We start from the raw sequence: 12,359 nt of genomic DNA on the forward strand, positions 1-12,359 counted from the left end.
GTAAAGACCACACTTCCTCCAACAGGGCCACACCTCCTAATAGTGCCACTCCCTATGAGTTTGGTGCGGGGGGGGGGGGGGGGGCAAATACATTCAAATGACCACAGACTCTAAGTTTCTCATCCATGAGATGATGCTATCGACAGCACATTTATTCTCTCTCTTTCTCTCTCTCTCTTTCTCTCTCTCTCTCTTTCTCTCTCTCTCTCTCTCTCTCTCTCTCTCAAACAGGTGAACAGTGAACTAGATTATCTTTTAACATTCTCCAGCATTTTAATTTAATACTATATTTTGAATTTATTTATACTTGCATAAATAGCACTACTTCATCTTTTAAACAGTTTCCTTTTAATAATACAAGTTTTTATATTTTCCCCCCATGAACCAAAATGTTTTTAATTCATTTTTTGGGTTTAAATTATTCTTTGGTGACACCCTTGACCTGAGATTCTTTATCATAACTCCTAACCTTTGCACAAATGCAGCCAACCACTTTCCTTGGCTGTTCCTCTGTACCCATGTATCGGAGGCCCACCCATTCACCTGGTTCCTTGTCTTCAGCCTTCATTGTGCTGCTTTGGTGCTCAGCACGAAGTTCCCCCACCAACTTGACATACACAGGCCCATCCCTATTGGATGCAAGCACACAAAGATGGGCTTGGCACTTGTCTAAGACAGTGTCACATATGACACATGCTAGGCTGTCGTGGATGAGGGCCATCTTCAGCACCTCTTGAAAAACAGTGTTAACATCCCTTACACCTCCAGCAGCAAAGCCTTCCTTGGCCATGGCAGTAGATCATGAGCCTTGGTGGTGACAGGGAAAAGATGCTTTTCTATTGGAAAGAATCAGTGTTTTAGCCATGCATGGTGGCACATGCCTTAATCCTAGCACTTTGGGGCGCAGAGACAAGTGGATCTCTGTGGATTCAAAGATTGGTCTACATAGTGAGTTCTAGGATAGACAGGACTATGAAGAGAGACACTTTCTCAAAAAGGGAAAAAAATCACTTTCTTAAAATGTTTTTCAGAATAACATATAATAAAATATTGTCGCTGTGAGGACCAACCTCCAGGAGCTCTGGGTTTGAGGGGGGTCTACAGAGTTGGCAGACGATCAACCAACTTGACTTTTCTATCTGAGAGAGTAAAACTTAATTCTCTGGGGCTGTCAAGGAGGGTTAAACTTAACTCTCTGGGGCCAGTGGAAAGGGGAGCGCTCTCTCTCTCTCTCTCTCTCTCTCTCTCTCTCTCTCTCTCTCTCGACATTTCTTTGTTTTTTTCTCTCTCTCTCTTGTCTTTATTTTTTCCTTTTCAGCTTATATATCCCAGCAAAATCTTTCAAGCAATATAAAAGGTATAATGTGGGTGCATTCTATTTTTCAAGTGAATGATTATAATGAATACAGATAAAAAAGCGTGTTTCCCATTCCCCTCACATGATTAAACATCCCATATACTATAGATTATAACAAATTATTCCAACAAGCACATATGTTCCTATTCAAGCAACTGATAGTGTAAGCGAGCAAGGTATTTTTCTTAGCCAGTTCTTTTACTGGCAGCCTGCACTTTGCAGTTACAAAGAAATGACTTTATTGCTTATCTCAAAAGGTAATCTTATAAAGAACCTTAAAAGAATCACAAACCTAAACTTTTATTTGTGAAAAAGAGCCATCTCTATTTAAATCCTCAGGGAGCAAAATTTTTTTTCATCAACAGGTTTTTAAATCTATATCTGTATCTATCTATCTCTCAACATTAAGATTAAAAGATGTTGAACTAGTTGGGCTTATGTGACTCAGCTGTTTCTCTTACTCCCTAACCTAAGCTACAGTCTATAAGGCTCCTTAAGGGAAACTCCTGTACTCTAGGTGTGTGACACTTCCTTGTTTTACTTTTTGTCCTCTGCAGCCTCTGCTTTATCAGGGGGCAAGGCAACACATATCTTGCTTTTACTTATATTAGGTTTCTCATTAAGCTAACCTCTATCGTAATCCCTTACTAGATTTATTAAAGGCCATGAATCATCAAAAATCTTATTTAAACTAAACTATTATTGTATAAAATCATTGTTTCAGTTAAACAGTACAACTTAGGAGGAAATCATTTTCATAATAATCCACAGGTAAAATGCCCAGTAGAACAAGACATTTTCAAGAGATAATCACACTACATTAAGAGCAATGGGGATCTCCCCATGTCCATTCACACTGGGTCAGATACCAGAGAAAAATGGCACTGGCGAACATGTAAGACATATGAACAGCAAGAGACATTCTGGGGCTGAGGCTCTCAGGGCCTTACTGTCCAGGATTCACCCACCAGAGCTTTCCTTCCTGGTGGTCCGACCCCCTGAGGTCAATTGCCATTTGGTGCTCTTCTCTGACATGGCCACTGGTAATAAAAAATATACAAAGTTCTCAAATGACTGCAGAGTTTGCTTGATCATGTCCCTGCCCCCACTTCATCCATGTCATGGCAGTGTCACTGTCTAGAAGATGTCTTCCAGCCGAACAAAAGTGGCCAAAATTTTTGAATCACCCCTTGCACAACATGAACTGGTCCTCCCCCTTTCCCTGTTGACCAGTGTTACTTCCTGCTTGTCCTGCAGTCATTTAGTCCCAAAGAAATACACAGAGGTCTACATTAATCATAAACTAGTTGGCCTATTAGCTCAGGCTTCTTATTAATTAACTCTTACCTCTTAACCCATAATTCTTGTCTGTGTTAGCCACGTGGCTTGGTACCTTTCATCAGTGAGGCATTCGTATCTGTGTCCTCTGCCTCTGGTGACAACTGAAGACTGAGCTTTCCATGTCCCAGAATTCTCCTGTTCTTCTCACCCTGCCTTTACTTTCTGACTGGTCGTCCTACCTATACTTCCTGCCTGGCTACTGGCCAGTCAGCATTTTATTAAAATAATTCAAGATAAAAGACCATTGACCCACAGCAATTCCCTTTTGGTAATGCATTACCAATTAGAGGGAAGTATCACCCAGAAGTATGTAGATAGGTTTTTGCTTTTTTTTTTTTTTTTTTGCTTTTTAATTCTACCACATATACAGGTACTGCAATAACCAATGTGTGTTTCATTTTTGCATGTCTTACAGTTAATACATAGTCATAATGTATCTCTTTCTGTGCCTTGCTTTTAGGACTCAGTCGTGTTTCTGGGATGCACTTGAGTTGGAAGCTAGGTCTGCAGTTTATTGGTTTCCATAAACCACAGTTAATTCATTTTCTTCTCCTTTTAACTAAAGCTCCTTTCTTTCTATACCATTTGTTCCTGTTTAACTTCTTATTTTGAGGATATTTTTTATCTTCATTGACCAGACTCTGGCCTTCCTACCTTATTCACTCAACCAAAGTTTAGCCATTATCTTTCCATAGAATTCTTTGATGAATTCCATTTTCCCTGCTAGGGACTGTCATAGAATTAATTAAACCAAACAGAAAGCTTATTAACTGGATGGAGCCTTAGGCTAGACGCCCAACTCTAGGCTGAAGAAAACAGATGAAGGCAAATGTAAAAATGTTTGAAAATGTTTAACCAAAATGGCCATTTAGGTATTCCATCCCTCTTTCCCGATGCTGATGTGAGTTTTAGATTTAAGCAGAGCAAGAGTTTGGGGAGTGGGTAAGAGGCATGCATGATTAATAGTGCTGGTCAGGCTATGATTTGGTTGAACCACAGCTCAGTCTGTTTCTACAAGATAACCTTGAAGGAGTCTTTATTGCTTGTATGGACAATCTGGTTCCCAAAGATGATGGCTCCTGTTTTGGGGTGTTTGTCACATGAGATGATCTGTCTGCAAGACTCTTTTATTCTTCAATCAAGGTGTCTTCAGGTTTACAGGAATGACTGGCACCGATCTGGAGCCTTTTCTCATATTTGGAATAGGGTGTTACAAAAGCTAATAGTCAGCTTCTTCAGTTATTCTTAACTTAAAAAAATGTTTTTATTTAAATATCAACTGTAAGGCAGTTAAGGTGACCTCTAACAATCTGAACTTAACCCTGTCAACATAGATTATATATTTAAAAGTATGAAATTAGCCATCATTTTTTGAAAAGTCACAGAAGGATGCTGTATCAAGTGTCCACATCTGAACCGTGAATTTGAGCATTATTTAGAAGTTGAAAATGTCTTGTCATGAGGGTTTTAAATTTTTCATCTTTTTGCAGTACATTTAATTCAGTTAACCTCTCCAGGCTAATTATTGATCTTCACAGCTACAAAATATGTAGTCCTGTGCCATTTTAACTGTGGTCAGCAGCGATAGATACCCAGATGCCCCAATATGCTCTCAGCTGCCAGGACTTACACACCATCTCTACTGTAATGCAGTCCAATAGTCTTGTACAATGGTTTGCTGTAACAATATTTTTTTCGTTGTTTCTTTGAAGAGTTCATGTTTGCTCTCTGCTTATTAGACTGGCCAAATGGGAAGCCCCACCCGCTAGGGTACTGCCATTCCTTGAGTGGAATCTTTAGCTATATCTGCTGGTCAACCCACTTTGGTATTTTCTTCCATAGTTTTAGTGGACACAAGACAAACCAAGACCAAAAGTGGTGCAAGCTCTGTAGAAATAGGAGCGGCGGGCTGCCTCCCGGCACCCGGCCACCCACATGGCTAGCTCTACCCGAAATAATTACACGGACACTGTGTTCATTTAATCACCGCTTGGCCCTTTAGCTCTAGCCCTTACTGGCTAATTCTGATATCCCGATCAACCCATCTCTAATAATCTGTGAGCACCAGTCTTAGTGAGCACCAGTCTTACCGGGAGTGTATCTTCCCAGGAGCGGGGAGCATGGCGTCTCTCTGAGGCATCTGCTCCCGAGAGCAGAGCTGTGGAGTCTCTGACCCCACTTCCTCTTCCTCCCAGCATTCTGCTCTGTTTACTCCTCCCTCCTGTTTTAACCTATCAGGGCAAACAGCTTCTTTATTTAATTAACCAATGACCTTCCTCCATCAAAGCTCCAAGGACATTCTCTGCTTCTCCAGTAATAGAGCTGGAAACAAACTCCAGACATAGTATTCCCTAAATAGCACCAGAGTTACTGGCTTTCAACCATTGGCTGTGGGAATCCTGGTGCTCAGACTCCGCCCTACTTCCTGACTCTTAAGTGAACCGCTCACCCACCCTCTGATCTGCTCTTTTTTCTTTTTTTCCTAGGGACCCAAGAAACTAAATTTCCTCAGTCCACTGTGCTTAAGTCAGCTTGTACTCTTTCTAGGACTTCCAAACAAATGCTTTAACAGATGGAATTCTGAAAGCACAACCAGCATTCTGAGACTACTGATATCCAGATGTGTGGTCCTTTTGGTGGGCTAAAATGTGCTTCTGTGGGTGAGTAGGGATGGTGGCTCCAATGTAAGCTAGTCCTGACAGAAAAAGGGAAAGTCTGTCCAGGATGCTAGACCACCTCCAGGGAGTCGTAGGTAACAGCAGGAGCCTTTGAGGTGACCCAGGCCACAGGACCCAAGTCTTGGAAATCTTGGGGCAGAGCAAGAGTTGAGAGTAGAGCCCGACAGTTCCTATAGTCAAGGGTCCCAGCAGCCCAGAGGCCGGTACTATTTGGACTACCGGGGCATTGGTGGCCAAGGAACGGGTATGGGAAGTAGGGAGGTCGGGGACTTAGTCCTGTGTGAAGGCAGATAGGCGACCACTTTCTGCCTGGAGGAATGGGGTGTCTCTCAACGTCTCAGCTCTGGCGAATCTCCAGGCGGCCAGGGCATGATGCAAGGGACCATAGATCCGCTTTTTTAAGTGCTGAGCTGTGTGTGGGCGGGGCCAGATCCGGGTTAGTGGGCGCGGTCTGGGCGGGGCTGAGCGCTGGCGCTTAAGGCAAGACAAGGCTAGGCCATGTGCTTCCGGAGTCGCCTGCAAACAAGAGAGGGATCTTCGTGGCTCTTGGCCTGCACAGCTCAACGATGTCCGAGGCATCCGCCAGAAGCTTGGGGAAAGGTGAGGCTGTCCGCCGCGGTCAGGCTCCGGGGACCCGGGATGTGCGGGATGTCCCGGATCTCCGTGCCATCTGGGCGCTGACCATCTCCTCTATCCTGCAGGAAGCGCGCCTCCCGGTCCGGTCCCGGAGGGTCAGATCCGCGTCTACAGCATGAGGTTTTGCCCCTACGCTGAGAGGACGCGGTTGGTCCTGAAGGCCAAGGGAATCCGGTGAGAAGGAGGGCAACGACTCCCTAGCCACTGCCCAGGGCTAGTGGCGGGCTTGGCCACCTCGCCCCAGACCCTCAGAATGGTGGTTTGTGTTCAGCCTTTTGTAGGAGACTTAAGTTTTGCCCCACCTCCACCCCCTTTTATTTTTCAAGGGGAGGATAGCCGCGGACTCCAGAGCTCTAGGCCAGCCAGCCTGTTTAAGCATTCCACGGCTTGGAAAAGCAGTTTCTTCAGTGACGTTAGTGGTTTGCACACGATCGCTAAACACTGTGGAGGGTGTCTCAGCTCTGGTCCCTGGATTCTTGATCTACTGAGCTTCGCCTTCACCTAGAGGCAAAGGTCACAACTTGACCTGGCAAGCAGAGTTCTGAGTCAACCTTCCTGTACACAGCATAGCTCTAAAAGCCTCTTTGCAAAGCCTTATTATTGAAACTAACAGTAATTGACCTACAGGTTATCTATAATTGACAAGTCACTTGACTTTTCTCTGAGAATAATTTTAGACACCTGCTGTTTGGAAGACTTCTCTTAAGAAAAATTTCATGAATACAGTTGAAGTTTGCAAACGAATTTTAGTCCACAGAGAGAACTGTCTAGACAGGCAACACTTTTCCTTAAATCATAAGATGTATCCTAAAGAAGTATTTTAAAATTAACTCTCATTTCATAACAATTTTGATTTCACTTGGATGAGAGAGCGTGGTTTTGGACACATTAGGAAATATTTTTGCTAGTATTTACCTAGTGCAAAGTTTTCTGCGTTACTCAGAACTTTACCACTAAGAAACTCAATCTGAATTGAAAACTAAAAGGTATTTGCTGCCCGCATGCAGTGGGGAAGCCCAAGTTCAGGCACAATGCCTTGCTTTAATGTGTTTCCCACTGAAACTCTGCCTGGAAAAGAATTACATTTCTCACCAGCAGATTTCCCAAAGCAAATTTGAAATTATTTTACCATAATGAAGGCGAGTAAGGCTCTTATTGGGGAAGGTGGTACCTCCAGATAGTGCATATAACTATGTTCCCGGGTCGATTTTGAACCCCAGGAAACTTTTTCTGGAGCAGTGACATCTTACACAGGCCACAACTGTCGCATGTTCTCTGTAAGGAGCATCCTGGGAGCGCAGGCGTGGCTCAGAATACTGACATTCATTCGTGTGTGCTCTCTGTCTTTACATCCCAGGACCCCCTTTCATTTCCAAAGTGTCAGCCTCAGAGATGAGCACTGCTCTGTGGCAGAGGGTTTGGTTTTCCCTTAGCAGCTGGTATTTATGTATGTATGTATGTATGTATGTATGTTCATTATTCTGTCGGTACATGTACCTTTTAACATGCACACACATACACACACACACACGCATGTGTACACACACACAGGCGCAATGAACCTTTTTACATGCATGCATGCGAGCTTACTTCAGTGTTCACATTGAGTGTTTTTGTGAAGGATTATGTAGTTAAATACATAAAATAAATCTGCTCAGTTGTGGGCCAGGAAACAGGACATCAGAAGTGTCGGGATATCTAACTTTTGAGTGATTGGTCCTTCTGGACACTGCACCTGATTTGAGTTATACAGACATTGCTTTGAGGCTTATAACACTTTCTTCTCTTAGAGTGTCTGCAAGATACAGGGTGTATTCAATTACAATCTGGATTTAGCCTGGCTCCATTGGACTTTCTTTTTTATTTTTTTGTATAAATTTTAAAAATTATTTTATTTGTGTGTGTGTGTGTGTGTGTGTGTGTGTGTGTGTGTGTATGTGTGTGTGTGAGTGTACATATGAGTTTATGTGCACCATGTGCTTGCGGGAGCCCACAGAGCAGAAGAGGGCGTTGGATCTCCAGGAACTGGGGTTCAGACAGTTGTAAACACTGTCCTGGAAACCCAAATCCTTAACCACTGGGCCATCTCTCCAGCCCCATACTCTTTATGATTTTTACCCTCCCCTCTTTTTAAAAACATATCAACACAATTGGATTTAATTTGATATTTTTATAAGATGTTTAGGATTTTTTTTAAAAAAATACCATTGTAAGGATTTCAAAATTTATATTAATAGGGGCTGGAGAGATGGCTCAGAGGTTAAGAGCATTGCCTGCTCTTCCAAGGATCCTGAGTTCAATTCCCAGCAACCACATGGTGGCTCACAACCATCTGTAATGGGATCTGGTGCCCTCTTCTGGCCATCAAGCGTACACACAGACAGAATATTGTATACATAATAAATAAGTAAATAAATAAAATTTATATTAATAAAATGAATTGTTGAATCAGTTCAACTCATTTTGAACCGAATCAAAATGAAATGAGTTTTTATCAGGCTGATTCTAATATTCTGAGTGTGTATGATCACTATCCAGTTATTTGCTTCCGTTCAAGATCCAGAGACACCAGCATCCCCGTGTTCATTGCAACACTGTTCACAACAGTGTGACCCAATGGCCATGGACAGATGAGCAGATAAAGATGCTTTGTAAGTAAGTAGTGTCACACCCTGAGATAGAGTTTCTCTGTGTGGCTTTGGAGCCTGTCCTGGAACTCATGCTATAGACCAGGCAGCTCCCAGTCTCAGAGATCCACCTGCCTCTGCCTCACGAGTGCTGGGATTAAAGGCGTGCACCACCCGAGGTCCCTCCTTTCAACTGAAGGAAAGTCTACAGTGTGTGACGAAGATGTACCCTGGGGACCTTAAGTGAAACAAGTCAGATAAAAACAAAGGTGATCTCTGTGTGATTCACTTGCAGGAGGGCATGGGAACCAAGTTCTCAATCTGAAAATGTGGCATGGTGAAGACAAACGCAGAACTGGCTTCCTAAATCCGGGTCTCTCCGCTAAGTAGATGGGAGAACCAATCAATGCTAATTCAGGAAAACAGAAAATGCCTTGCTCTCTTCAATCGTCTTGTGTTTTCCAGGCACGAAATTGTCAACATCAACCTGAAAAACAAGCCTGAGTGGTTCTTCAAGAAGAATCCGTCTGGGCTGGTGCCAGTTCTGGAGGACAGTCGGGGTCGCTTGATCCGCGAGTCCCTCATCACTTGTGAGTACCTGGATGAGGCGTACCCGGAGAAGAAGCTGTTCCCAGACGACCCTTACGAGAGAGCTTGCCAGAGGATGACCATAGAGTTATTCTCTAAGGTACGTGTATGAAATCCCCGCTGGTGTTTTGTCTTAAGCTAAATCAGCACTGCCCCTTGGTGATGGTTCAGGGCCCGGGGACATTAACAGAGGTCTCCACTGCCGTGCCCAGACGCGCTCTCGAGCTCTGCTTCCTGCTTGCCTTTCGCAGTCGGCCCTCTTGGCTCTTTCTCCTGACTCTACCCCTGACGAGTCCCCACCTCCCAGCCCCGTCTTGCCACATGGTCCCTCATCTCTCTCAGCTTTTGCTGGGAGTCTTCTCCCCTTCTTTTACTTAGTTTAGGAGGCCTTGTTGTATATGCTTGAACCTACTGCCCTCCAGAAACGTGTCCAGGCAGTTCAGGACTCCAGCTCTGTTCGGATAAGCTTTTCCTCGCTGAGGCTCTGGGCCCTCTGCCCTGGTAACTGCTGGCCTTCTTCGCCTTGCGAATGTGAGCTCCGTGAAGGGTGTGCGTCCATCACTGATCGCTTACTGCTTGGAAACGTTCAGATTATTGGATGCTCTGGGGCAGATTTCTTAGGTCACGTGTAAACAGATCTAACACAGAGTGCCCAGAGCAGACTTAAGTGCCATGGCCAGTCTGTAGCAGTGACAAGCCACTGAGGTTTCTGGGGGAAAATGTGATTTTACATCTTATTTATCATCAGAGTGGATTAATTCAAATTAGTATTAGCAGAGAGATGATGAGCAAAAACCATGTATTTAGACACTAGGAATAGCGATTCTCTCTTACATCCAATCAGATGAATCACATTGGTAGTATGGTCAGGATATAAAGGAGCACTTTGTCTATAAATAAAAATTACTTTTTAAAAAATATTTAGATGGGGGCTGGAGAGATGGCTCAGTGGTTAAGAGCCCTGGCTGCTCTTTCAGAGGTCCTGAGTTCAATTCCCAGCAACCACTTGGTGGCTCACAACCATCTGTAATGAGATCTAGTGCCCTCTTCTGGCATTCAGGCATACATGGAGGCAGAATGTTGTATACATAATAAATAAATAAAATCTTTAAAAAAATATTTAGAAGAAGGGAGATGGACAATGAGACATTCTGGTTTACAGACACTGCAAAAATGGCAGGGAGTCCTCTGGCTCAGTAGAATAAAGGCAAAAGAGTAGAGGAAGTGGCTGGAAATTTACATGGAATGCTAGGGGGTGTAGGAATGAGTGCCAAGGTGGCTGGGGAAACGCTCTGTATCCAAGAGAGCTTCTCTGCAAGTACAAGGCCTCTGGTGCAAATCCTCAGCACCCCGCAAAAAGCTGGGGTGTCTGTGTGCCTGAAGCCCCCGCACTGCTGGTGTGTGTGCATGTGTGCATGTGTACGTGTGTGTGTGTGTGTGTGTGTGGTGCATGTAGTGGCAGGGGAGGGTAGTGTCACCCTGTTCTAGAGAGCTCCCTGCCCAGCCAGCCCAGATAGTCCGGCTTAAACACAAATTTGTGAACAGCGAAAGACCCTGTATGGTAGTAAGGTGACGAGTGGCAGAGAAGTCACCATGTTCTGCTCTGCTTCTACATGCACAAGCATGGGTGTACTGCATCCACACACTGCAGTGCATGTGAGCCCTCCCCAACACACACACACACACACACAGATACAGACACACATGCGTGCGTGCACACACACACACACACACAGAGATACAGACACACACGCGTGCGTACACACAGACACACACAGATACAGACACACACGCGTGTGTGCACACACACAGATACAGACACACACGCGTGCGCGCACACACAGACACTCCAGTGCATGTGAGCCCTCCCCAACACACACACACAGATACAGACACACACGCGTATGTGTACACACACAGATACAGACACACACGAGTACGTGCACACACACACACACGTTTTATGATTTATTTACTGACTATGCAGAAAGCAACACTAGGGTTGCCCACCATTCTTCCCATTTATCCGGGGAAAGGGCAGCCTCTGTACCACATGCTCCTGTGCTGGAAGCCATGACTCATCACAACAGAGATGCCCTCTGGCCTGCTGGAGGGGCTGGTCAACTTCACCCCTGGGCACTTGCGAAAGAGACCCAAGCTAAGACAGTACTATGTAAAGACTTGTGTATCACTAGAGACTTGAGATACCCAAGCCACACAAAAGCCAAAATTGAGCGCATTGCAAAAGGGAACTGACAAAATAATATTGAGCAGCTACTAAGGACGGTATGGGTCAAAGATGGCAGTGTGGGTGGAAGGGCTGTGTGCAGGTCATCAGCCCCCACAAGGGCAGCTGTATTGACACAGATGGGAGTTCCTGAGCCTGAGTGGGCGGGCTTTCCTCTCTCACAATGAGGTAATCGTGAAGAGCTGAGTATCAAAACTCACAACTCCGACCACACTCATTAAAGCTTCGGCCACCACACCTGTCACTTCGAATAGTCGTTTGTGGCTCTAAGAAGAGCTCAGAAAACTGCTCTTCCCAGCTCTCTTTGCAGCTGGGGCCAGGGCCTGTGGCCTAGGCCCTTCCTGTTAAGATACCCACGGGAGCTGTTCACTGAGATAAGGGCAGGGTGAAGAAACAGGCCTGGTGTGGACGGCTGGTAGAGCTCCTAGTTAGAGGGGTGGTGGTGGTTGCAAGATTAAATTCTAGGGAGCAGTGGAGTTTCTAGTCATCCCAGTGCGAGCAGCACTAGTGCCCATTAGTGCTCACTAGTGCTGGCAGCAGCTGACACCTCGTGGTTGGTCTATCTCAGTGTGATTCTAGAAAGTTCCAATGGTTCCAGGGCTATTTGTTCAGTTCTAGGCTGCTTGGTGTTTATGAAATTTCTGGCTCAAATTTGCCAAAGTGGTTTCCATTTCCTGCAAATTATGAAATCCATGCAACTTACATCCTAGTGTACAGCAAGGTTTGTGAGCACAGACTGCGGTCTCTTTAAACACTGGGACTTGGCCCACACTTGTCTCTACGGCATTCTGGAGGGGTGTCAGGACTATGAGAGTCCTATTGTGTTTGAATGTGTGTGTGTTGGGTGTGAGGACTATGAAGGTTATGTTCATATGTGTGTGTGT

The 12,359-nt window shown here is 44.8% G+C and overlaps 1 protein-coding gene and 1 pseudogene across 1 annotated transcript in view; one reads left to right on the top strand and one right to left on the bottom strand.

The window, feature by feature from the left end:
- Positions 1–418: 418 nt before the first annotated feature.
- Positions 419–790, bottom strand: LOC101990706 (annotated as a pseudogene).
- Positions 791–5,835: 5,045 nt separating this feature from the next.
- Positions 5,836–12,359, top strand: part of Gsto1 (glutathione S-transferase omega 1) — a 12,243-nt gene continuing 5,719 nt past the window's right edge. The window contains exons 1-3 of the mRNA XM_005352447.3: positions 5,836–5,976; positions 6,078–6,186; positions 9,105–9,327. Coding sequence (XP_005352504.1) covers positions 5,943–5,976; positions 6,078–6,186; positions 9,105–9,327 — 366 coding nt within the window. The 5' untranslated portion in view covers positions 5,836–5,942. The remainder of the gene's footprint in view (positions 5,977–6,077; positions 6,187–9,104; positions 9,328–12,359) is intronic.

Source organism: Microtus ochrogaster, chromosome 8 (genome assembly GCF_000317375.1).
Source record: "Microtus ochrogaster isolate Prairie Vole_2 chromosome 8, MicOch1.0, whole genome shotgun sequence".
Lineage (NCBI taxonomy): Eukaryota > Metazoa > Chordata > Mammalia > Rodentia > Cricetidae > Microtus > Microtus ochrogaster.